The 26,646-nt window shown below is 31.7% G+C and overlaps 6 protein-coding genes across 6 annotated transcripts in view; 2 read left to right on the top strand and 4 right to left on the bottom strand.

Moving 5' to 3' along the window:
* LOC108694275 (V-type proton ATPase subunit C) overlaps positions 1-5,741 on the bottom strand; it is a 9,493-nt gene extending 3,752 nt beyond the window's left edge. Inside the window, exons 1-2 of the mRNA XM_018203658.1 lie at positions 5,518-5,741; positions 4,060-4,384 (exon numbers count right to left, since the gene is read on the bottom strand). Coding sequence (XP_018059147.1) covers positions 4,060-4,348 — 289 coding nt within the window. The 5' untranslated portion in view covers positions 4,349-4,384; positions 5,518-5,741. The remainder of the gene's footprint in view (positions 1-4,059; positions 4,385-5,517) is intronic.
* On the bottom strand, positions 1,073-1,726 carry LOC108694276 (SKI/DACH domain-containing protein 1-like). The gene has a single exon (XM_018203659.1). The coding sequence runs from the start codon at positions 1,724-1,726 to the stop codon at positions 1,073-1,075; it is 654 nt and encodes a 217-aa protein (XP_018059148.1).
* A 281-nt stretch (positions 5,742-6,022) lies between the features above and the next one.
* LOC108694528 (protein RTF2 homolog) lies at positions 6,023-8,150 on the top strand. Its single transcript, XM_018204099.1, has 3 exons — positions 6,023-6,242; positions 7,021-7,404; positions 7,612-8,150. The coding sequence occupies exons 1-3, from the start codon at positions 6,174-6,176 to the stop codon at positions 8,002-8,004; spliced, it is 846 nt and encodes a 281-aa protein (XP_018059588.1). The 5' UTR covers positions 6,023-6,173; the 3' UTR covers positions 8,005-8,150.
* A 23-nt stretch (positions 8,151-8,173) lies between these two features.
* LOC108694260 (membrane-bound transcription factor site-1 protease) lies at positions 8,174-14,400 on the bottom strand. The gene is made up of 12 exons (XM_018203635.1): positions 13,633-14,400; positions 13,192-13,533; positions 12,920-13,104; positions 12,407-12,704; positions 12,127-12,278; positions 11,584-11,858; positions 11,409-11,511; positions 11,056-11,314; positions 10,700-10,974; positions 10,353-10,630; positions 9,926-10,199; positions 8,174-9,011 (listed from the first exon to the last, which is right to left on the bottom strand). Exons 1-12 carry the CDS (start codon positions 14,173-14,175, stop codon positions 8,654-8,656), a joined length of 3,342 nt encoding a protein of 1,113 aa, XP_018059124.1. The 5' UTR covers positions 14,176-14,400; the 3' UTR covers positions 8,174-8,653.
* A 1,205-nt stretch (positions 14,401-15,605) lies between these two features.
* LOC108694530 (uncharacterized protein MAL13P1.304) lies at positions 15,606-22,376 on the top strand. The gene is made up of 7 exons (XM_018204102.1): positions 15,606-15,861; positions 16,152-16,250; positions 16,592-16,687; positions 16,965-17,147; positions 17,249-21,665; positions 21,763-22,074; positions 22,165-22,376. Exons 1-7 carry the CDS (start codon positions 15,775-15,777, stop codon positions 22,374-22,376), a joined length of 5,406 nt encoding a protein of 1,801 aa, XP_018059591.1. The 5' UTR covers positions 15,606-15,774.
* Positions 22,377-23,220: 844 nt separating this feature from the next.
* Positions 23,221-26,646, bottom strand: part of LOC108694250 — an 11,090-nt gene continuing 7,664 nt past the window's right edge. Inside the window, exons 11-18 of the mRNA XM_018203614.1 lie at positions 26,165-26,382; positions 25,456-25,759; positions 25,040-25,237; positions 24,763-24,941; positions 24,501-24,669; positions 24,105-24,440; positions 23,872-23,998; positions 23,221-23,784 (exon numbers count right to left, since the gene is read on the bottom strand). Coding sequence (XP_018059103.1) covers positions 23,589-23,784; positions 23,872-23,998; positions 24,105-24,440; positions 24,501-24,669; positions 24,763-24,941; positions 25,040-25,237; positions 25,456-25,759; positions 26,165-26,382 — 1,727 coding nt within the window. The 3' untranslated portion in view covers positions 23,221-23,588. The remainder of the gene's footprint in view (positions 23,785-23,871; positions 23,999-24,104; positions 24,441-24,500; positions 24,670-24,762; positions 24,942-25,039; positions 25,238-25,455; positions 25,760-26,164; positions 26,383-26,646) is intronic.

The following is a 26,646-nucleotide window of genomic DNA, read 5'->3' as shown; positions in this document are numbered from 1 at the left end:
CGCGCGCGCGCGCGCGCGCGTAAACGAAATCAAGCATAAATGATAACATATGTATATAAATATATATTTTATTTTAAATATATTATTTTATATATATTATTTTATATATATTATTAACAAAAGTTGCTATAATTTATGACAGCAAAAGCGATATACGAAAGCTGTAGACAAATAAAAAAGAGCAAAATTAAGAGAAAAAGCTTGTCTGGTGGATAATTAGATACAATATACAAATCAATCCACCAAAATGGAATATCGAGCTTTTATACGTTAATATAATGGTTATGTAAAATTGCAATATAATTATACATAACCAATATAGAGGAAGGAAGAGTGAAGACAAACGAGTCAAAAACCAAAGATATATCAGCGGAATTTCTTGAAGAAAATCAATTGTGAAAAAAAGATATGCACACTCACACATCATAATTAGGATGTGCTACGGAATGATGAATTTTCCTTTTAATAGCTTCCAGTTTATTAATTATTCATTAAATAAATTCAATTAGAAAACGTTTTTTATTACAATCGAAAAAGAGATATATTGCTTTCAAATTTATTTTATCAAAGAGAGATTGTCATATATTTCTTGCTACTAAAAGATTATAACATTTTTTTATATTTTTATTTATATAATCAAAATATATTACGCGATTAAGATAGTAATTTTAATATTAATGTGAAAACCAAATCAGCAATAAATAATTCCTCCTTATTAAAATGAGCAAATTAGAAAGATATTTTCATAAAAATTTTGCAATATACGTATATAGAGATATGTAAAACGCAAAGACATTTAAAGAAATAACTAGACTACTAAATGCACTTACATTATATTTACTATATGATAGACTTTGACACCAAAATAAATAGTTCCTTTTCTCTGTCTATTTTATCTCCAGACTTTTCCAAATGTATTTTTACCATCTTGTAATAGATATCTCTAATCTGACAATCTCTCTTCGTTTTTTCAATTTTCCTACATTTACTTCTCAAGAAAACATAATAATGATTCAGTCGCTAGATCATCGAGACACGGTGCACGGGATGAACAAAGCTTTGCAGCTATGTATCAAGAAGGAGAAGGACAAAAAGGAAAAGGATCTTGAATCGGCTGGCCAGTGGCAGGATGGGTACCTGGATTCGGCAAATTGCCACTATGGTCTTGGTCTTGGTCGTTGTTTTGATCCGCATCGTCATCGTCGTCGTCGTCGTCATCATCACCTCCAACCGATTTGCGGGTAGATCGATCTGGATCTTTCTCGGTGATGGTCCGCGGACGTAACGGCTGCTGCCACCCAAGCTCTCCTTCGCTGCTACAGTTCGATGAAAGGGAAGAGAGGGTCGGACTCGCGGGAATGGGACTGGAGCGTGGCGTCGAAGATACAGAAGCAACGCACCAATGGGCATGGTAGCATGAATATATCGACGAGATATAGTTGTTGGTCTGAGTTTTGATATCACAGATGCCCTGAAGATCGTACGACAGCTTCTTTTCAAACGCGGAGAAATGACCATCGTGGTGATGTTTATGGGAACTATGGTGATGATGGTGATGATGATGTTGGTGATGATGCTGACCTAAACAGGCGGCCGGCTCTGGTTCGGACTTGTCCAATTCCCTCCACTGCCTGTGATGCTCCATCGTAGTCTTGTGTGATGGTGTAACAGGGGTGTTTGGCGGGGTGTCCGGACCCCCTTCGGAGCTCGAGCTCTCCCCATCCATTGATGTTTGACCTATCCATTACAGCCCAGTCCCAATCTCCACGCGATCTTTTTTATTGTCTTGCTCAACTATTATTGTCTCCTACGCAAATGCCTAACGACAATGCTGACGAAACTGAATGAAAAATAACTCAAGAGAAGAAAGTGTGAAGTATTTAACGCCGATTATCTTACGTTAATCAACTCGAACGACGAAGTTCAGATTTAAATGTTGACTTCAGTAATTTAATATCAATTTATCAAACTCGATTGATGTACTAAAATGTATGTAGATATAAAAATATAAGTAGCGATCTTTTCTAACGTGATCATAACGATACAATGTTCAATAATAACATTGCAAAATAATTTAATGGATCACCAAGTACTTTGAATATTCTTCTACAATATTTAAAATTTAGTTACAAATTCATGTATAAATTATATCATGTATACGATCAAAAACTTTCTCCTTTGTGAACAGTCATAAGTTTCTATATATTAACTTGAAGTGTGTTCAAAAAAGAATTAAAAATACATAAATTTCTGATTTAATATAAAATATAAAATATGATTTCTCGTATTAACCTTATTAAACGTTAAATACTCCAATATAATGCGAAAGTAAAAAAGACGAAATAGAAAAAATAAGCAACAAAAAGAATATTCGAGAAAATATAATCGATAATATTCATAAAATGTATATACTGGAAAGTAAAAAAGTAACAATCATCGACTTGAAATTATATGGTGCATCGCAAACATAGTAATATGAAAGAAGGACTGATGACAACAGAACCAAGGAAAATGAAATCTTGTAGTGGCTAATTAGAGCTTGGTGACCACAGTAACCCAAGCAACTTCTTGCGTCCTGCGGAAAATTTTATCTGACACGCGTGGTGGTCTAATAATTCCACAGATCTGTCCATATTTTGTTTCGTTTGTCTCTTATGTGTTATCTTATATATTATTCGTGTCTCGAGACGCATCTTTTTTTCCTTTATACCCTAATACAAACTTTTGCGTAGTGCATATATACGGGCATTTATTAATAAAATAATAAAAAGGGTGGGGAAACAGGGTTAATGTGGTCAAAGTTAAATAAAAGGTAAGCCAAGCAACATCACAAATTTAGAAATAAGATACTGTCATAGATAATAAACGGAAACAACCAAACACATAAATAAGCATTCTACGAATATATCTATGTACTAATATATGAAGCATATCACATATATAGATAACTTATAAATATATAAGTACATTAAAATATGTATTAAAGTATTCATTGTTTTAAAAAATATATCGCTAATCATTTTACTTTAATCATATAATTATTTTATATTATACGTAAATAGATAATGTAAAAAAAAAGATTTAAAACAGTTATTTTCAATCTATGATATGCATCATATATGTATATATATGTTAATACATATATATATATATATACTACAGGAAAATTTTGTCTGTATTCCTAGTTAAACTATTAAAACATGCAAAATGTTCTAACATTATGCAACATATCATATTTTTTGTATGTACTGACTGTGTATACAGACAAAATTGTTATTTCATTCTATCAAACTACGATATGGGGCATTATGGGGAGAAATGGAGATTATATTTCTCTAAAACTTTCTATTATTAAAACTTATTATTATCTCCAAAAAATCAAGTAAAATCTGGAGTAATTGAATTGGAGTAACTGAGAACTGAACTGACTATATATATCAAAGATCATTGATAAAAAAGGTAACTCGAAGTAGTGTGCATGTTTCGTGTCGTGTATAGTATTCATTGGTGCGTTAGTTAATCAACAGACTGTATTATTCTAAGTTTGAGCGTTATAAGAAAATGATGCATAGACAATCGATCGATACCTGTTGGCAAGGGTCCAAAATATTTTATAACAATAATAATCCGTAAAATTGCTTCTATGTATTTGATCAAATCATAGATGACATATGCAATGTACACTTACCCAAACAGTATTGGACAGTGCGAATTGCAATATTCTATTAATTCGTATCTTTTAGCGTAGCGTATATATTATGTTTTCTATTCTCCATCAAGATAGAGAATATAAATTTAAATTATTATTAAAATGAATATGTAATATCTCATAATATTTACATCTCATAATATTTCAAATGGAATTGACAGTCTTACATTATTAATTAGATTGAATATTGTTTAATAATCAAGATAAATATATAATTAATGGAATAGAAGAATATAAATCTAGATAATGGTTTGGACCCCTGGTTAAATAACTTGATCCTCCATCATATGGAAAATATTGTCGAAAGAATATAAAGGCCCAAGAGATAACGAGGTATTTCTTCTACTTACTATTGTTGGCCATCAGATTTTCATGTAGCTTGTCCCTCTGGTCCTCCAGAACCTCACCCAAATACGTCGCCACTTTGCGCGTTACTTGCTCCACATATCCATCAAGTTTGCCTAGATCGTCTGACAAACCAACCAACTGATCCAATGTTCCAACCTTCAGATCCGGGATGTGAAATTTGTAGTTCACTGATAGAGAGTGCTGCTTGGATGTTAAATTGTTCATAGTTTCCCACGTCTGCTGACAGGTTTTGTCTCCCGGCGCGGAAATCAGCCAATATTCCGTCATCATGAATGAGTGTGTTTTGCTACTGAAGTTCTAATAAACCTGAAATACATCGCGACACCAGTTAACTTAAAATTCTTAAACGACCTTGTTCCCAAATATAAACAAATTACGAACGAATTTTTTTTAAGTGTACATATGTATTACTTAATTGCTTGGTTTTCATGAAAAATTAGATAAGAGACCTGTTCCTTTTAACTAAACTTTTTGCACGATTTATCTTTTCTCTTTTTTTTCCATATTGGCAAGGAAAAGAGAAAAAATAAATTGTGTGCAATAAATTCAGTTAAAAAGAACAAAGCTAAGTATGCATAAAAATATGATAATTAAATTACTTAAGTATTATAAAAAATAATTTTACTCTCAAAAATCGCCCTTTTATATCATTTTTAATTGCTGCATTCAATAAATATAACTAATCATTTTGTAATTTCCATAAATGTAAAGGGTTGATCTCTTCCAGACAACCACCTGCTGCCATCCTATCATGCATCGAACTGGGCACATCGCGCCGCTTGCATTTGCGCAGCTGTCGAGGTAGAAAGCCGAGAAAAGACGACTCATAGACAATCACCGAGTGATCGTCGAATGGAAGTCTTTCGTCTGAATTAAATTCGCGGGAATTTGTGGATAGCTAGATAAGCCGCACGGAAGGGGGTGTGGCACGGTAGAAGCTTGTTATGTAATTAGGCGCCTTTTCCACGTGACCGTATATACGAATGACCCACGGTGTATGGCCGATCGATATCGAATTAAGAGCGAAGAGACAGAGAGAAAAAAAAAAGGAACTATTCGCGACAAGTAGTGGCGTTAAAGAACGGCGCGTTCTTGAAAGAGATTTCTAGATGAGATCTTTGAAGAAATACACGAATGAATCCCGTGACGGGAAGGAAAGAAAAACAGCCGCCGTCACCAATCCAATGGCGTCGGCGGACCTCGAGCCGCCCTCTCGAAGGGATCGATAATGCGCGATGCGTTGGCGGCGGGCGCGGAAGAGCATGAACATACGACGCAAATCGAAACGAGAATTATACGCGGGAAATCACGCGGTGAGAATCTTTGCGGATCGTTTTCGACGACGTCGATTAATCCCTGACGTTTCGCCTCGGGAACGAGATCGACAGGCGCGTGCCCGTGCGTGCGTCTCGTCGAGATGAATGTAATCAGCTACGTACCAGCGGGAGATAGCTAAGCCTCCTCCTCGTCGTTATCGTCGTCGATGTCGCGCAGTTGGTCGCCAGGTCGGCTTTCCACCGAAGAGACTTCAGAGGATCTTGCAGGCTGGACGACGCTGTTCGCCGACGACAGGACCATCAGAGACCATTGTGACCACTCACGTGATGACAGATTGCGTGCTGCTGCCCTGCGACCCGCCCGACAACTAAAGCCGCCGTAGCCTCGCAACGCCGTGCCGTCAGCTGACTCCGCGACGCAGTGTCGCCAACTCAGCCTTTTCCAGCCTTTTCGGCCGATTCAGCAGATTGAGAATCGGAGTCGCACATCAACTTTCCATTTGCGTCCGTCGTTACTTATTGTCATTTATCGCTGTACCGATTGGAAGAAATTGTAATAATTGAATGGAGAAATGTAAGAATCTACATCATAAGAAAGTGATTTTAAGGGAGCGATTGGCAGCACTGTCGTTGTGTGTGATGACGATGACGTGTAGTACGCCATTTCTTTACGATCGCGTCGCTTCATAAATAATATTCTGCTGTGTTTTGGAGTATTTCATTCATTCTATTCTTGTCCATTCTTGTCTTTTGTTGGAATCGAGAGAAGAAGAGGAAAATATTTACATAATATATTGAGATATTTCTGAAGTGTCGTCATGGGTTGCGATGGTGGCACTATTCCTCGCAGGGACGAGCTCGTTAGGGTGAAAAGGAAACCGGAACAGGTAAATTTGGAAAGTCTATAACCTCGCTTAGAGAAGTTTTTCTATTGATTTTTCTATTGAAATTTCTGTCTACAATCTTGAATATTAAAGCGAAATTTCGCATCGCTCAACATGTTCCAATATGCTCCTATCATAGCTTCTATTCACTCCAACGCGCTCGTTGGAGTGAGTAAGATTAGAGAGAAACTTCTCTGGAAGGATCTATGATAGGAGCATGTCAGAGCATGGGATGCGAACAATCTTAAAGCCTATTCTACAATATGCTCTTTGTTTCCTGTTTCTTGTTTTTTACCTTTTGTTTTTTTTCTTTGCAATCTTTATATTTTTTGCTATGTATTTCTTCCGAAGTTCATTATCATTAACTTTTATCTCGGGCAATATAAAACAAAAATCCAGATAAGAAGCAAAAAGACAAAATGTAAAAAATAACAAAAAGCAAGAAACAAAAAAACATTGTAGAACAGGTTTAAGAATCATTGCTTTTAATAGATTCGTTTTTTTAAATACATGTATTTAGTATTTATTGAAACGAGAAGAAAAGTTCTTATTAAAAAAAAAAAATACCTCATACAATATCAATCTCAGTTTTTTATTCTTTTATTTTGCAATCTTGAGCTGATTTTATTCTCTTTAAATTATAAATTATTATATTATTATAATCTCTTTAAATTATTTTCAATGTAAAAAAAGTTACTTTAAAAGGAAATGAATTATTTATTTTTTGTATATTATTATTTATGTTGCATACCTATATGTGTGTGTATATATCTATTAACAGAAAGACAAAGAAGCAGAATTAGCTTTTAAATGGAAGCACTGTACGATACGGCAATTACCACTGCAATCACCGATCGTGAGTTGTGGTTTAGGTCGTCTGTACAGTAAAGAAGCTGTGTTGGAAGGTCTTTTGGATCGAAATACTCTTCCGGAATCTGCTGTACATATTAAGAACTTGAAAGATGTAAGGAATCTCAATTTAACACTAAATCCAGCATTTGATGGTGATAAAGCTGAGAAAGGAGACCGTTACAACGATGGAGGCAAAAGCCCATTTATTTGTCCAGTCATTGGTTTGGAAATGAATGGAAAATATAAATTCTGTTTCTTATGGTCATGTGGCTGTGTAATGAGTGAACGTGCCCTCAAAGAAGTAAAGAGTACAGTAAGTAAAAATATTCAGTTATTGTATATATAACGAAAATAAATAATAAATACTGAATAAGTTTTATAACAAGAAAAATGTTAAATTTTACAATTTAATTTAATTATAGTCGAATGTTATATCTTAACTTTTTTAATTTATTATTTGTGCAATCTTTATAACCAACTCTTACACGTCCTTATTTATATTGTTAATTAAATTTCACAGTCGTGTCACAAATGTCAGCAATCATTTGAAGAGACGGACATAGTCATATTAAATGCAGAAGGAGATGACGTGGACCTCATGATGAAGCGAGCGATACTTAGAAAAGTTAATCAAAAGAAGTCAAAGAAGAAGAAATTGGAGGATGATATCTCAACAGAAGAAAAGAAAACAGATGAATTGTCTAAGAAAAAGATGAAAAAGGAGGATAAAGCTATTCTTAAATTGAACAATAAGGAGGCCGATGATCCTGCTTATAAAAAAGCTAAAAGTGATTACAGTGTTGCGAAAGATCCTAAAGCGTCGGAAGTTTTCAAAAGCATTTTTACTACTCATAAATCTGCAACAGAACAAGACAGAGCGCACTGGGTTACTTATAATCCATTTTATAATTAATGTATAAAGCAGTTAATAAAATGTTCTTAGAAAGAAAATGTAAAAAACGATTTACATTACAATTTTGTGAGCTCTAATCAGTATTTGCGAGTTCAGTGAATCCGGACATTTTCTCAATTACATTGTGAAAAATTTTTTATAACAAATATTTTTCACAACTTTACATATTTTCATTTACATGAGGTTTTTTTCAAGTTTTGATCTTTAAAATGAAAAAAATTGTTCAATTGTGCTAAACAAATACATTAATACGTTAAACAAATACGTTAAACAAATACATTAATATGAAATACACGACTATCAGTTAAGGAAGTTGCAGAGCGAATACTGATTAGGAGAGAGGGAAGGAGAGGGGGGGGGGTTAAAGACTTTAAAATATATAATAAGCGAAATGTACAATTTAATATTATTTGTTGTCTCATTAGTTTAAGAAAGTCAATAAATAACGTTGTTTTTGTAATTACGTGTAATTTTTTTATATCAAAATAATTTACATAATCTACAAATTCACGTTGTATGTTTTAAAGGCACATAGTCTAATTTGTATACAAATTTCTTGGAATTTAAATATATATTCCAATTATTTAAAAAAATTATATTGACTATGTGTGTTTTAAATACAATACATAATTCTTGCAAAGTTATCAAATTACATTTGTATAGGTATCCTACGCACAATCAACGCTCGAATGGCTCCAAATATTCTTAGTATAGCACGTTTCCTGCGCGAATATCTGTTCAATCCCAAATAACTGCACAAATACACGATAACTGTCATTATAATAACTATCACTATTACGTAACTCCATTGGTGTATAATCACATATTCTTCCTGAATTTCTTTCGCGTCATAAGCCATAATATCAGTGTCGAGATGTTGCAACGTAGAAATACCAGCACCACCAACTCGTCTCTTAAGCCAAAAAGTGTCCGTATCTTGCATTACTGAATTTACTGCGCTCATAGTATTTCCTACAGAAACCATCTTCTGAGACCTGTAAAGTTCTCTGTGAAAAAAATTAAAAAAAAAAAATATTCAAGATGTTCGCAAAAATCTAGAAACAATTAGTAATGATAGAACAAGTACATAATCTATTGAATACTTGAACTTTTAGACTGAAAAAGTCACTTTTGTGGCTCTTGAGTTTGAATTAAAATACTACTACTTTTAGTGATATTTTTAATACTAAATGTATTAAATATATATGTGTGTATTGTATTAAAAAATAAAAATTATAAAACGTATAAAAAATATATATTGAAAAATATACAAAAAAATAAAAAAATATTAAAAAATATAAAATTATAAAACAAGAAAAAAGTAAAAAAAATAAAAAATTCAAAAACCAAATAAAAAAATAATCAAAAAGGAGCTACAAACTTTCTACGTCCACGTCGTTAGCTCTGGATAATGCTAAAGGAAAGTTCTGAGTTTATATATTTATATTCATTGTTAATATTGCGTTTAAGGTTCGAAATTTTATAAATTAGATCATATAAATATTTTATATGATCAGAATAGGAATCAGCGATATCAAAAACCCCCCAAAATACTCTATTTTTGAGAAAAACATTTTTTATTTGATCGTATGTTTCCGGCCGGGAAAACCACTTTTGTGGCTCCGCACAAATCTCGAAATTTTGGACAATGTGTACATTACTTACATAGCAAAATATTTGAGAAAAAAGAATCCCAATTTATTGAAAAAAATGTTAGTTGTCTAAAGATTAAAGCCATCTATTTTTAGTTGTAGCCTCTAATTTTCTATTCTTTCAGCTATAATTATAAGGTAAGTGGAATATAATTTTAAAATATTTTCTTCTAGCATTTACTTTTCAGATATAGGAACAAGAAAAAAATTGAGCAAATTTAATGTATCTGGAATTGAAATAATATTTATATATGCGTAAAATTACTTACATTGGCACAGATTCATTGACTGGTACAGGAACGGCATAGATAGGAGTGGTACATAACGGAAGAGATCTAAAACTATCTGCTGGTTCGTTAGTTATTAATACTTTACTATGACGACTAAAATGATTTTCCTTCATTCGATATGGTAATTCTCCAATTTCTATATTACTGGTCGTTTTAACAGTCTTGTGCTTTTTCTGACTTTCATCCATGAAAACAGTAGGTACGTATCCTGTTGTTGTATATTCTAAAATAGCGTCGAGCATCCAAAAACAGGCTAAATATGAATAACAATATCATTTCAATAAATAATATCCAATGAAATTGTACAATTCAGAATGTTTCAAGAAATGGAAAATTTAAAATGTTTTCTAAAAATATTTATCAGTATTTATAATATTTTCATTAATATTTTTTTTGTAATACATACATTTTTGTAAATGGCTGTCATCAATACAATTTGAATCTCCATAAACAACGAGTCTACCGGACGTACTCGTCGTATCTTTGACATTTTTTTCACCATTCTGATCTGCTTGTATTTCATTATGAAATTTAACATTAAATGCCGCTTCAACATCATTCTCATTCGTCACTTGTAAAAGTCCGAGTATCGGTACAAGTGTAGGTATTCCTGATTTTTTTTCCAGAAGCTCTTGACCCTGATCATATAAATCTGCATACAGAACGATTCCATCCTTTGGAAATCTGAATAAATATAAAAAAAATGTGCTGTATACAATCTAAACTAATTTCCCTACATATAAAATATTTTACCTAGTTAACGTAGTGCCAGACGCAAATATGACTGGCGCATGCTGGCCAAGGGTGAACTGACCGTTTCGTACTTCGTCGCTAAATGCCACACCCCAATTAGGATAAAGCAGATCGTTTATCGCTGGAATATTGGCACCTCCGGTTTCAGGTATCCACCATCGATGGGTATTCTGATCGTAAAATTTAATTTCTTGCATGACTGCTACATTGTACCAGTCTGCAAATACAATTACTGATAAACCGTTCTCTTCTACATCTCGCTTTAATTTTGTCACCTGCAATTGAAACCATTTCACGTCAGCATATATAAATGAGCATATAGAAAATACATAATCTTATAAAACATAAATGTATACTTCTTCAGGAAAAAATTCCTCCTCTGTATCTACAATAAGCAGAGTCCCATAATTTCTCGCGTCAAAACAAGTGAATGGATGACCAAGCACTTCAAGATAATATCCGGTATTACGTAAATGTTGATACATGTCTTTAAAATTAGTATGTATATGATCTCCATTCCAATCGAGAGGGTTGTTTTTTACGCGCAAATCATCTCTAGGGAAATATCCGGGTGGATATCGCAAATTATGGTACTGATCCCACAAGATACGTTTACTGAAGAGATAATAAGAGATATAGATAATTTATTAAATATCCTTGCGAATATATTTTTCGGTACATCACGTTCAAAAGTATTAATTTTACTCACTGTCTAGGAGGTGTAGGTATAATTTTTGCCTGCAATGGGAGCGTCACAGTTGATTGCCGTGGTTTACCTGCGCCATCGCTCTCAACCGTGAGTGAGATACGACCTATATAGAAATGTAATCTGCTATTAATAAATACAAATCAATTTATCATAAAAGTGAAATTAATGTTTAAACCTTGCGCTATGCCCTGCCAGTCGTGAGATGTTGATGGGACTGTTATAGCGACTGCTAACCAGCCAGACCATGGCCACAAGACATCACTATATGTTATCGCCACATCAATATGTTCACCATTACCAATATATGGATGCCAGGTAAGATTTACTATATTTCCAGCCACACCCAAACCATTTATTATAGTTACATTGACTATTGTTGGCATACCAGTATGATATACAGCTTGAGTACAGTATGGCCACATATACTGACATTCTGTCAAATCTATGTAGCTAATTAACAAAAGCAAAAAATCGATTATTGTAATCAAAATTTTATCGATATTCCTATTTATTTTATCTGATTATTTTATCATTTAATATACGCGATTATTATAGCATTATATGTATATAAATAATATTTATAATATAAATAATATTTATAATTAGTGAGTCAACAGAATTAATTAATTAAACAAATATCAATAGTAAGTAAAAAACAAAAAATTACACTAGCTATCGTGTAGAAGTGTTTTCTCGTTATTTATAAAGAAAAACTTACCTTGGATGAAGTGTAACGATAGGAATATATGACTGTAGAAAATGAAATGCTCGCAAGAGATCTAATTTTCCTGCACCTTGTTCAAACATACTAATTCCAGGTAAGCGACGGGCTGAATTTATTAACGCTTGTTTCATACTTGCTGGTGTTACCTTAAAAATATTTATTTATTATTATTTATTAAACACAAATGCAATAGATTAGTTTTTCAATATTCACTCTCTGTACAATATTTCAACGATATTTGTATTGATGCATAAGTATAAAAAATCGTAATTACCTTCTCTTTATTAATTTTAGATCCATTTATTTCTATAAATGCACTAGCTAATAACGCAACCGCACCAGCAACAACGGGACTAGCAACAGAGGTACCAGAAAGACTTCTACATCCGTTCTGTAAAGCAGATACTCTTACTCCTGATCCATATGTGACTAAATCAGGTTTGATTCTACCATATCCATAAGGCAATTCCCAAGTAGTCATACCGCGGGAAGAAAACCTTGCTATTTGATCATCCCAATTGATGCCTCCTACACCAATCACATCCATTTGATCGGCAGGATTACTTAAAGTGCTATGCAAATGAAATGCCGTGATATACAAATTAATCATACTCAGTTTTTCTAAATACATAAGAAATCGAAGAAACATAACTCGAATTTAAATAAAAAATAACTGAAATTTAAATCTTGAAAAACTGATTACTTTGAAGATAGAGGAGCGATTTCAGATTTTGATAATATGTATATGAAGTTTTAAGCAAATTCTAAGATTTATTATTTTATTTACCCATATAAAGGCCCGTCATTGCCAATTGCCGATACCATAATAATACCATTAGCTGTAACCTCCCATACTTTATCGACAAATGGTTGATCCATAAAATCTGGACTACCAATGCTCAAATTTAACACTGTTATTTTGCGAAGTATAGCATGATTGAATGCATCCAAGAACCACGAGGTATAAGACACCTATTATGTTTCAGATACAAATTTTTTTAAGTCTCAAATTTAAATCTAAAATTACAAATAGGAAAGAAACATGAAGGATAGAGGTACCTGATCGTTTGTAAAAACGCGGAAAATATAAAGATCTGCATCTGGAGCAAAACCAAAACAGTCTCTGGAGGATGATGCAATAACACCAGCCACGAATGTCCCATGGCCTAGGCCATCCTCCCTAGTGTTCTCATTCGTCCAATTTATTCTTTCTTTGATATTTTTGAAATGTGGATGACTAGCAGCAAGCCCGGTGTCAAATATCGCTACTTTTATATCTTTTCCAGTAATGCCCATTTTCCATAGTACATCAGCTTCGAGCAGATAAGTAATTTGTTTCGGTATAGCTCTTAATAACTTTCGAGATGTATGTCGATTTGTCGATTGTCCAGACTGAACATTCTGAAATTAAGTTTTACCTTAACAATATTAGATACATGATTTAATGTAAAAAATTTAGACGCACATAGTTATTTTATTTTTATACATTTCAAAACTTACATTGATTCTTCTTTCGAAGTTTCCATATTCTATAACATCAGAATCATTTGATGTTATATTGATAAATTTTAAAGTTCTATGTATAAGTCGTTGCGATGACACAGTCTTTACAAGTGGATGATTATTTAAAGCTCTGAGTCCTTCGTATTTATCCGTTTCTTGTAAACGTACAATATCAAAATCACTAGGATACATGGATATTGCATTGTTATGCGGTATGATTTTCCAGTTCTTAATATTAGACGAATTTAACACGGCTCTTATATAATTCTCTCGTGCATGTGCTTTATAATAACCATTAAATTTGATTATATACTCATTTTCGACTATACTAGAAGAAAAGGTAACTTGAACTTCTTCATCATGAGCATCATGACAAGAGTTTGGAGAGATGAATGTTTCATGTAGTGAAAATTTTGCATTACAATTACTATTGTCATGTTTTTCAAAGCTGTTTAAGTTAAAGTGATTATTGCTTGATCCATGAGAAATATAGAGCAAAACTAACAAGGAGATGTATAGCAAACATGTGTGCAGCTTCATGCTATTAATTCTGCTTGAGAACTATGCTTCATACTTAGCCAAAGTTATAGCAGATATTAAGATTTCGCGAAAATATTTATAAATGATAACATTAGCAACTTATTCTTCTATAATATAGGACATTCGTCATTCAATCAGCATTCTTTCAGTATTCACTTTCAATATTCATCATTTCAGTAATCATAAAGCATTAATGATTTATAATTGATTCGTGGTGCAGTTTGAAATCAACTCTTTAGATTAATTAACGATAGTTCAAGTGATCCAAAATTATCCTGAAAGCAGCCACAAACGAGTACGGTTTTTTTAATAACATTCTTCACATCTTAACCTCAAAAGCTTCTGCGGGAAAATATTTTAATCATTTTAAATGATTTTTCAAAGCGCATTTTAATTGCGAACTATTTTACGTCGTTACGAAAATGAATAATATCGCATTGACATAAATAATTTACAGTTCGAACACAGTTTATTAATAAATTAAATGTGTACATAACTGTATGAGTGCATGAATGAATAATAACACAACATGTGCAAAAAAAATACGAGAGAGGGAGAGCGAGAGAGACAGAGAGAGAGAGAGAGAGAGAGAGAGAGAGAGAGAGAGAGAGAGAGAGAAGAAAGAAATAGAAAAAGGGAAAGAGATTATGAAAAATCTTTGTTTATAATTTTATAGATATAACAAAAGCCAATATTTTATCTCATTTTATTTAATAGAATACTATTTTCATAAAATAATTGTACATACTGTATTTCAAGCACCATGTTAATTTAATGCTTGATCCAATTAACTTTCTCTAATAATTTATTTTTAATTTATTTAATTTAAATTGCAATTATCCTTTTGTAAAAATTAATATTACAATATTAAAAAATATCATTACAAATATCTATATTTAAAAATATACAGTCAAATTAACGTTGGTAACACTGATTTTGTCAGATGTAAGTTGGTTACTGTTGACACACATGACACATGTCATAACATTTCCGGTCTGTTTCGTGTTGTTTACACTTTTTGCACTAAAAAATATTTTTTATGCCAATGCCTGTATCGCTTCACTGATTGGTTGCTTCCACTACTTGACGGAAGGTCTTTCTTCCTAAAGAGAAAAGAAAAAAGATGAACTGATGCAAAAGTCAGCCAAAAAGAATAGGCCTCTAGTTCAGACTGAACGCACCAATCAGCAAGGCGATATTTTTTTTTACGACACTGTAAATATCACTGATTGGTTGTTCCGTTGTCTGACGCTTGTTACGTCCAATTTGAATTAAGTATAAGCATGGGCATAAGTTCCTCTCTTGTCTTACTTTTGTTGACGCTTTGGCGGTAAAAGCCGTAATTGTCTGGACAGTAAAGTCGCAGTTAGTCGATTGCGTCGATTATTTAAGAAATATGTAAAATTATGTAACATTTTATTAATATTATTTTTTTGTTAAGTGTTATTATTATAAAGTGAATATTTATGGAATACTTACTTGCTTATACATTGTAATTATTTAAATGGTGAAGGTGAATTGATGATGATTTTTACGGAGAAAAGTCTTGCAAGTGTGATTAAACATTAATTGAAAAAATAATTTTTATTGTTAATAACAATGGATTTCTCAGCTACGCAAGTTTATGAGGACGAAGATAATTTATTTACTGATTCACATGCATTAACGGAGGAAGAATCAGTACAGGTTAAGTAGTTAAATGTGTTTTTTAATAGTAAAATGTAAAGTTGAAGAGAAAGAGAGAAAGATGGGAGGAACGGGCGGAGAAAGAGAGAGAGAGAGAGAGAGAGAGAGAGAGTGAGAGAGAGAATATATTTTATTATAACAAATTTATATTATATTTGTTAAATCTTAAATCTTTTTTATGTCTTAATGTTTGATATTGAATTATTTTATTTTCTAATATTTCATTTCATAAATAATACTTAATGCATAACGATTTAACAAAACGTTATATATTTTATTAAAAAATATAGGTTGGAACATTAAGCATTAATTCCACTGACTATCAGATTAAAACAGGAATTACAAAAATTGGTAGACTTGATATCTGCAACATTGTTATTCGAAATGAGGTAAGTTTCAGCATATTTTTTATTATTTTTATAAGAAATTAGTTGAGGATAATTTTTATAAGTTGGGCTTGAAGAAAAATATTCTTTAGTTTTATAAGAACTTGTTATAAATTGATGTATAAAATTGAGTTATATTACAAAAATAAAACTTAAATATAATTTGAATAAAATGTTTAGTTTTTTCCTTTGATATTATTTAAAGCTTTATTGGTTTTGATTGGATTGATTATGATGGATAGATTGTATCTTTTTTTTATTTTGTTTTTTATACATAGTAAAATAATAATGAACAAGCATTTTTGATACCAAATATTAAAAAAAATTTGTAATATTTTTTTCAGACCGTGTCAAAACTACATGCAGAAATTGAAGCTAGCAGTCGAGGATCAATCTGGATTTGTGATCTGAAATCTCTCAACAAAACAAAGCTTAATAATGTAATCACTACATATTTTAATTGTTAATAACTATATCGATGAAACTTTGAGTCATTTCATCATTTTGATATGCAAGCTATGTCATATAATCTCACACATGCAGACATATAACTAATTGATAGAGAAAGAATTATTCTTAGTAAACTACATATGTGAAATATACATATACACATATAAATTATATAAATATCTTAATGCTTTATTTAAAATGACGTGTTAAAAACATTGTGATAATTTTTAAGAAATGAATTAATAGAATTTTTTCTTATTTTTACAGTTAATACTACGACCCAATCGTTCGTACGAACTTAAGGATGGAAGTGTTATTGAATTCGGAGGAGTGCGTGCAACTTATCGTATATACTGTCCAGCTAACGACGAAGTAATACCAGAAACACCTGCACCATCGCGACAGAAAACTGCGAATATAATAATTCCTAATACACCAGATTCATCACTCGTAAGTGCTTTACTTGCGATTAGCATGTAATATTTATCTCCTGGTTGGTTGTATAATATTGATGTTAATTGAACTAAAATTAGGAATATATTCATTTGCAGAATAATTCATCCAGTGTAGACAACGATGGATCCATTATTTTTGGAACTCAGAAAAATGATGAGACTCGCAACGTCTTTCGACGACCGCGAGTTCCGCAACAAAGTCCATCTCCAAGTATTAATAAAAAGAATACTTCCAAAAATGAGAGCAATGACTTGCTAAGTGCCATTGCATTGCACACATCTGATGTTAGTGAGAATCAAGTTAGTATATATGAAGCAGAGACGCAAAAGTTTGATGAAAAATATAAAACGACATCAAATTCCATTTATGATATGGAGACACAAGGTGATCTTGTTGATGAATCCAAAATTAAAACGAATGTTAAAAGTAGCAAGCAACTGCCAAAATTAAATGTTTGCGACAAAACAGCTGGCAGATCTGTAACAGATATTCATGATATAGAAACTCAGAATTGTCTAGACAATATTAATGAAATGGAAACTCAAAAAGATAATATCAGTATTCGAAATGTAACGGCGAAGAAGTTTATGACGGATATTCATACTATGGAAACGCAAGCTGATACTGACAACATTGATGAAGGTAGCAGCGATGCTCAGAATTCTGAAATCGAGGGTAACAGTCAAGAGAAAAATTTAACTAAACTCGGGCGCAGTATTCATGATTTAGAGACACAAAAGTTCGATGATGACTATATTGCGAAAAATATATCTGATTTGGAAACTCAACTTGAATTAAACAGCATTGCAAGAGGCGAGCAGAATAAAGACATATCCGATATGGAAATTCGAAATCAATTCGAAACGGATGGTATGGCAAATGAGATTAGTAATGATCGAGCAAATAAGGAAAAAGATAGAAACGATATAGCAAATACTACTAAGGACGGGATAAATCACGAGGATATTACAAAGCCACCGAGATCCAGCTCCAGAAATCGTAAATATTTGAATTTATCTTCATCAAGAGTTGAAAGTAGACTTCCTCCATCGTTAAACCAGAGCGCTTATTTGCTTGAGTCATCAGGTTTATTAGAGCTCTTTAATGAGGGCATTGATGAGCAAGAAATGCAAGCATCTAATGCGTCTACTCCGAAACCGCTTGCAAAAATGTTGTCGAAAAAGAATAGCAACGTCGAACATGTGCAAAACATGATAAATGTTGAAGAAAACGATGAAGATATTTTCGAAGTTCCTACTCAATGCGTTAATCGCAAATTTGAAGCTTTAATGTCGGACGATTCTGAAACTGATGAGAAAGATGCAGTAATAATGTCCAAAGGTTCCAAAAAGAAGCCTCGCTCGAAACAAATTAATGACACGCTTTCGGAAACAGACACACATGAAAATATTGCAGAACTTCCTGAAAAGCAGTATAAATTAAGAATGTTAAATAAACCATCTGATGAAGTTGTAAATGATAAAAATGATCCTGGCACAAGCATCGAATCTGAAGATATGTTTGATGTACAAACGCAATTGAACAATCCTGTAACTAATAATACATCGAATTGGTCAATTGATCAATCACAAAACTCTAATAAAATTAATGAAGCTAAGATTAGTGATATGCCGACACAAATTATAAACAACAATCATGATAATCAAAGGAGTACATCTGTGCCAGATATTGATGATGTAGCGCCTACTCAAGTCATTTTATCACGTGAAATTTCTCCGAATAATTCTATAGACTTGGCCTCAAAAAATAATCAAAATGATGTAAACAAGCGAATTATTAATGCAGAATCAGTTGACTATCGCACAACAGAAAATCTTGATTGTGAAGACATAGATTATGAGCTAGCGCCTACACAAGTAATCGGTGAAATTGAAAATAAAAGAAAGGGAATTTCCACTCGTGAAAAAGGCTCTTCTCAAGTAAATTTAAATGACACTCTCGAAGAAAAACTCAATGAAATATTTGATGATGTAAATAACGATATGAATAGCATTCACGAATCGCCGCATATGTCGACGCAGTATTTGGAAAAGATTTTGTCGTCGCAAAGTGATGATTCTATTAATAAAGCCAACGATAATGATAGAGATACATGTAATGTGCCACAAAAACAAACAGAAAAGAAAGAGTATATATCCCATAATCAACGTTCACATAATTTATTAGATAATGAAATAAATACGAATAATGTAAATAAGACAGAGACTGAATCTCAAAATTCAGATACTTATTTTTCTACTATTACTACAAAACGAAAGCGAAATATTTTAAAAGATACACAAGAGTTCCTAGACTCTGTGAAGGATATAACTTCTTTTGGTCAAGACGCTGATTTTTCCCAGACATCTAAAGCAAGTAATGAAAAAGTCATGGATGATAATGTAACTCAAGAATCTAACAAGAAAAAAAAAAGAATCGCCAAGACAAAACACAAATCTGATTCAATAATGGAAACATTAAACGATAACGACAAAAATAAAATCATCTCAAGTGGAAATAACAAAAGAAGTCTTCGAAGTTCAAAATTGATGAAATATGATAATGAACCCACATCGAAAATGAGGAAACAAATCTTGAAGTTGGAAAGTGATCCAATCAAATTGAAAGTCGATGTTGCAAAAGAGAAAACAATTTGCACACCTTGCCCATCAGAAAACGATGGACAACGTGCGCAAATATTGGATACATTGTATGAGAGTGACGATGACATTCTAACGCGCTTACCAGCTGTTAGAATATCAGGAACACTTTTAAATCCAGCGAGTCCTTCTGCATCATCGACATCAACTGTGCGTAGCACAAAATCTAAACGAGATATCGCAAGAAGTAAAAGAAAAGAAAGTACACCTTTGAAAGGAAAATCATTACGTAAACAGGATAACTCTGGCAAACACAATAAGTCATCCATTGATAATCAGTCAAATCTTGTTCACGACAATCTAATGACTGACAGAATAGTAGGCTTAATGGACACTTCTGAATCTGATGATTCCAGCGAATCCACGTATAAAAGATTCCAACAAATTGCAGATAGAATGTTAAGTAATGAACATAATTGTCCGAAACGTCAGAAAAAAAGAAACAAGGAAAGTTCACGTGTTTTATCAAATATGTCGGAAAATCCAAAGCAAAGTACGGATGATGAATCGAAAAAGTCATGGATCAGTACAAGAATAACACGACATTTCAGCAAACAAAATGACGAGAGTCCACATGATCTTCAGAAAGAAACAACCAGTTATGAAGCAACCAGATCTACAAAATCAAAAACAAAATCTATTATCGGTAAGAAAAAGATACCTCCAAATGTGATAGAAAAAAGCGTGGAACAAACTACTTCGAAAAAACGTAAAACTGTCGCTGAGGAATGTCCAGTTTCTACACGCAGTCGCAGAACTGCCATAAAAACCACAACCGATAGGCAATCCCCGAATATCCTTGAACATATTGCTAAAATAAGATCACGTGAAAATATCTCTGAAAATATAAAGTCTTCCGAAGATAATAAAATAATATCTAAAACTACGTTGGAAGAAACTCAAGAGATCTCCTTAAATATGAGAACGGATGGAAATGTTTATCCTGGGAGATCCAATGTTAAACGAACCAGGCAGACAATTTATGATAATCAAGTCATAACACATATCAATGATGTAACTGCAAGTAAAAATAATAGGAAATATAAGCCAGCTCCAACCAAAGGGACAGAAACACAGACGAATCAGCAACTCAGTAGAGTTCCGAAAATTATACTTAGTCCCTTAAAGAGCCTCAAGAGCCATTCAGATAATGCATCGCAAGAAGTTGAAAATATTATGGCAAGAGTTCCGAGTAATACATGGAATAAGAATTCATCAATTAGAGAAGGTAGTAAGACGAAAATATTTAAAAGAGAATTGAGAACCAGAAGCAAGAAACAACAAAATTCAGATATCGAAATAAATTCTGTTTTAACTGAGAGTAGTTTATCGTCTAAGATAGAAGACTATGATAATACACAACTTGACAATGCTGTAGCAAAAGTTAAACGTAAAAGACCTGCTAAAAGTTCCATCTCTTCGCTGTCAGAAACGACAATCTCTTCACTATCACAAGTCATCTCAATAAAAAGAAAAGAAGAAATATTTAAGAAACCTTCTCGAATTAAGAATTCTACAAGTTCACTTATTGATATTTCCATAGAAAACATAACTGGTGAAAGTAGCCAAAGTAGTACTGAAAGTGACACTTCGATAAATTCTAGATCTTCACGATTGAGAACAGCAAGAAAGAAGATGGAGTCGAATCAAAATACTTGTAGACTAATTGACGAGAGCGCTTCAAGTCTAAATACAAGTACGGAAACTACATCTCTTATTTTAACACCTTCTAGAACGCGCAGGAGTATTTCGATTCTAAATAATTCCATATCATCCGCAATGAAACATAAAGTTTTATTTACGGGTATAACGGGTGTAATAGAAAATTATAGTGAGATTGTTAAAAAATTAGGTGAGTATAAATTTAAATAAATTACATTTAAATGAATAGATTTCTTCGCAATAGTATTAATAGTTATTTTACTATTTGTTGACAATTTTTTTTACAGGTGGAAGTAAAGTGGAAGATCCGGCACAGTGCACCGTTTTAGTTACTGATAAAGTTCGTCGAACATACAAATTTTTATGCGCGTTGGCAAAAAGTGTACCCATAGTGGCGATCGATTGGTTAACAGAAAGTAAAACTAAGAAAGAGTTTATAGATTGGGAAAAGCATATATTAAAAGATCTCGAAGCCGAAACCAAGTATGATTTCAAACTGAGGGAGAGTCTTGATAAAGCTAGAGAGAAAAAAATGCTAGACGGCTATATCGTTGTATTGACGCCGAACGTCGGGCCACCGCCTATAAAAGAATTAAAAGGTAATATAGAAATATTTTTATATCAACTTATATAAAATATTTGTATTCTAATATTCTAGTATACAAATATTCGTATTTGTATTCTTATAGATATAATATCGTCTTGTGGAGGAAAAACTTTATTACGTCCACCGACTAAATGGCCCGAAAGAACGATGATTTTATCTCGTAAAGAAGATTTGCTAAACGCAAAAAAATTTCTTGCTAAAGCACCGAAAACTGTTACGGTACAAGATATAGAATTTATCCTGACTGGTATCTTAAGACAGGAAACAGATTTCGTCAAATATAAGTTGACATAATAATTGTTAATACTCAGATCAATATTCATAGTCGATTCTTATATTTTAGACATTACTTAAATCTTGAAATAAAAACTATGAATATCGGATTTAGCATATTTTTGATTATTAATTAAAGAAAACTAATTCTATCGTTACATATTGTTATTATCTTTAGTAAATAAAAATTAGATGCAATGTCTTAGAATATTATTTATGAAATTTTTAAGTAAGTACGCTTTATTAATATAAGTTCTGATTCTAAACTATTGATCTTGATCTTGATTTCACAAAATCTTGATTTTGTAAAATTTTCGATATCTCAAAGCATTATAAAGAATTAAATTTTAAAACAAAGATTTTAGCAGATTTGAATTACTTATATACTATAGAAATAGTACAACTGATTCCACATAAAAGACTGTGAATATTTTAGTTCTGAAAAAATGGCATATTTTATTTATATGTAACGCTATATATTCATATTTATAGTTTTATTATAATTTTATTGATCATGTATTGTTATCTCTTTTATCATCCTTTATTTTAAACATTTTTTTAGAAATTATTATAGCATACGTTTTATTGAAAAAATTTGATTTTATAATTTACTATTCAATATTATTTTATATAAAATACAAAAGTTTGTTAGATTTAATATTAAAACACACTTGTATATTCTTTAATTTTAATATTTTAATAAAACACTAGATGGATAAAACTTATTTCAGTCAGCATAATGTGAATTGTATTTGATTACTTTTTCTTAATGAAGAATTTCTAATATTTATTAGAAATTACTTCATTAAAAAAATATGAAGATATATAATAATTCTATTAATAATAAATTCCTTCTCATTCTTTGTACCTATAAATATACTTATATTTTATAGTTTTAAAATAATTTGTTATGTATAATAGTTTAACAAATATTTTATTATACATAATTCAGAAAATGGGAACATTAAACATTAATTATACTGATTATCACATTAAGATTAAGATTTGATATTCTTGATAGTGTGACTTTATAATCTGCAATAAGTTTTAACATTACATTTTTTATTTGCACAAGAAATTAATTGCTAATTATTTTTATATGTTTAAACTAAAGAGAAATTTAATATAAATTATATATAAAATAAATTTATGTATGTATAAAACTAAATAACATTATCTTTGAACAAAGTTTTAATCTAGAAAAGACATTTTTATTTTTTATTTCATTGTTATTTAAAGCTCATCTTTATTGATTCTTGAGTGCTTCAATATATTCTCCTTAAAATCAATCGAATTCCAGAATTCTTTTTCTCCAAAGTTAGGATTGCTGTTCATATTAATCTTATCAGGACCAGCTATATGCAAATAATGAAGTTCCTTCTTTGAAGGATCTAATCTAGGCCATTCCACATTAGCTATCTTCGGAATTCTGAAAAATTGAAAGAATTAGTATTTTTGTATTGTATGAGTTTACATTTAATACCGTATGCAATATGTGTAAGTCTTTCTTTCTTACCCTTCTGTGGCAAACAATACCCAAAAGTCGATTAAATGCTTTTGCATATCGCGATCTTTTTGTGTTGTAAGTGGATCTACCCAGGAAGTATTTAATACATAGACTACGTCGTCGCCATGTGAGACGCCTGATAAAACGAATAAATAATTTTTTTTTAATTAAATATTTTTTAAATAGAAGTATGTGTATCTATATTGTAAATTTTCTTGAACATTAATATTTCACAGGCTTACCATAATTCACGGTGGTACCGCTGTAAGCATTGCTTAAGCTTTGCGCACCTCTGTAAGTAAAATAATGATACCAAACTGGATTCTTATTTACTTTGGCCTGCATTCGCGCAGCTTTCTCGCTATCTACGACGAAGAAGCGATCACCCGACATTTGTATCAGTTCTTTTGTACTTTGTCGATCGATTGGTTTTGTACCAAAGTAATGTTTCTTAACAAGCCGAGTAATCTCGATATGCTTCTCTCTAGGGATAGTATAATTAAAATCGAGGTAGCCTGGTCCAAGAATATCCCAATTATCGTTCAACTGTTTCAGATTTTGATCATCGGCAATAAACTCTAATAAGTTATATATTTATTATAGTAAATATCTATGTGTTATTATGTGCATTATCTTACCAGCCACAGGATAAAGGCCTTCTTCACTTGTTACTCCTGTAACCCAAGGTATATCCTGGATGTTTCCGTTATTGATAATCTCAATGGGTGTTCTATCGATGAAAGGTGTTTCATCGCCAAATTTCTCAGCTACTGGTCCGAAAGGAGTAAAGGGATTGAAAAAGAATGGCTAAAATTATAAGATTGATTATAACTTTCTTTTCTTCATCCAAGAATTGCGTTTGTTCTTTTATCAAGGAAATAAAAGTAAGAAGAGTTTTACCATAAATTCACTTGTAGTTTGTACGATTGCACGAGCTGGACGATATCTCAAGCAACGTATCATATCTCTGGAGCTAATTGTAGGACATCCCATTAAAGCGCCCAATTTCTTGGCCTTCTCTAAAGAGTTCTCAGCTTGCGTCCAACAATCAAATGCTGTACCGCTGAATGATATACCATCTAGATTATATAAAATTGTGATGTAGTAGTTTAATATAATGTAGATGAAACGATTTTTTTTTCTTTATATTAATTTTTACATTATCTCATAAAATTACTTTGGAAGAGTCCAGCGCTCATTTGCGATAAGTAATGATAATGTACGCTTGCACCACCTGCACTCAAACCGATCAATGTCACTTTTTTAGGGTCACCACCAAACCATTCGATGTTCTGCGATACCCAACGAAGTGCCATATTTTGGTCTTTCAAACCCATGTTGCCAGGAACTATTTCATCTTCCGTACTGAGAAAACCTAATATTTAAAAAAAATGATTTTCAATTTAGAATTAAATTAGGAAACGCACAACACATATAAGTTTGCACATTTGTTTTAAAATTGGCCAAATTAAATCTTGTTTGTATCAAATAATTGAACGAATTTTGAAAGCAATAACATTTTAAAAGTAATAAATATTTTTTTTACTAATATGCTAATAATTTTAATATCAGTATAATATTGATATTAAATACCCATAGGTCCTAATCGATAATTAATTGTGACAAGTATAACATCATGATCCATTAGATATTTGGGTCCATATAATATACCGCTACCACATTGGAATGCTCCGCCATGGATCCAAAATATTATCGGCATTGGGATTTTATTTCCTTCTTTTTCTCGTACTGGCACGTAAACATTTAAATACAAACAATCTTCGGCACCTACAACTTTCTCTGGAGGATGTTCTGGCACTTGATCATATTGAATACATACGGCACTTAATTTTGTAGCCGATAGTTCACCAATCCATGCTGGTATTGGCCGAGGGGGCTACGCAAGAAAAATGAGAAGAAATTCTTAACTAAAACATTTTTTGTCAATATCTTTAAGTGAGAACATTTTTATGAAAATTTAGATTCTAAGCTAAGGAAAGTAATTAATAAGGTATTTGTAATAAATTATTATCTATTACAAGAATTCACTTTCGTCTTATTAAAAGTACATATCATTTCGAAAAATGTATATTAAAAGAAGAGTTTGGTTACATTAATTGAAATTTGATTGAAAATAAATAAATCAAAATTTTCTAATCAAATCTATTATAATTGTAGTTGAAACTAAAATTTTGATTAATATGATCAGAATTTTCTGGTTCGTTTATTTTCAATTCAATCAGGAATTTTTCTTAGTATAACTTTAAAAATATTTATATCAATGATTAATTTAATTATGTACTTTAAATCGTAATTTCCCAACAGGTGGCAAAGCGTAAGGAACCCCTTCATAGGCTTCGTACTTTCTGCCATTTTGCGAGATTTTGTAGTAACCTTTCAGGCCTCCCAAAGGTATTCTAACTCTTGGAGCAGTCTCATCTGTATTCGCGTAAATGATGCGGATGAAGACAAGTAGAACGATCACTAATAGCTTTAGCAACATAATAGTTCTTGTATAGCCTGTTGCACCTTGTTAAGATTACTGCGAACTGGCATTTTTTAGTACCAGTTACTTCTTATATGCTTGAATAAAGAGGCATTGGTATCTGCATATACGCATATGCATAAATTAAATAACCATTAGAAGACATATTTATCAAACTTAATCACATCTAATACTGTCTATAACATACTTGTGCATATAATTATCTCTTATCTATTATGATGCATATTTATTTTAGTTAAATTAATTAATTAATTAATTAATTAATAATTATTGTGTTT

Source organism: Atta colombica, unplaced genomic scaffold, assembly GCF_001594045.1.
Source record: "Atta colombica isolate Treedump-2 unplaced genomic scaffold, Acol1.0 scaffold12, whole genome shotgun sequence".
Lineage (NCBI taxonomy): Eukaryota > Metazoa > Arthropoda > Insecta > Hymenoptera > Formicidae > Atta > Atta colombica.
Note: the sequence above shows the minus strand (reverse complement) of the source record. Positions and strands in the feature narration are given on the sequence as shown.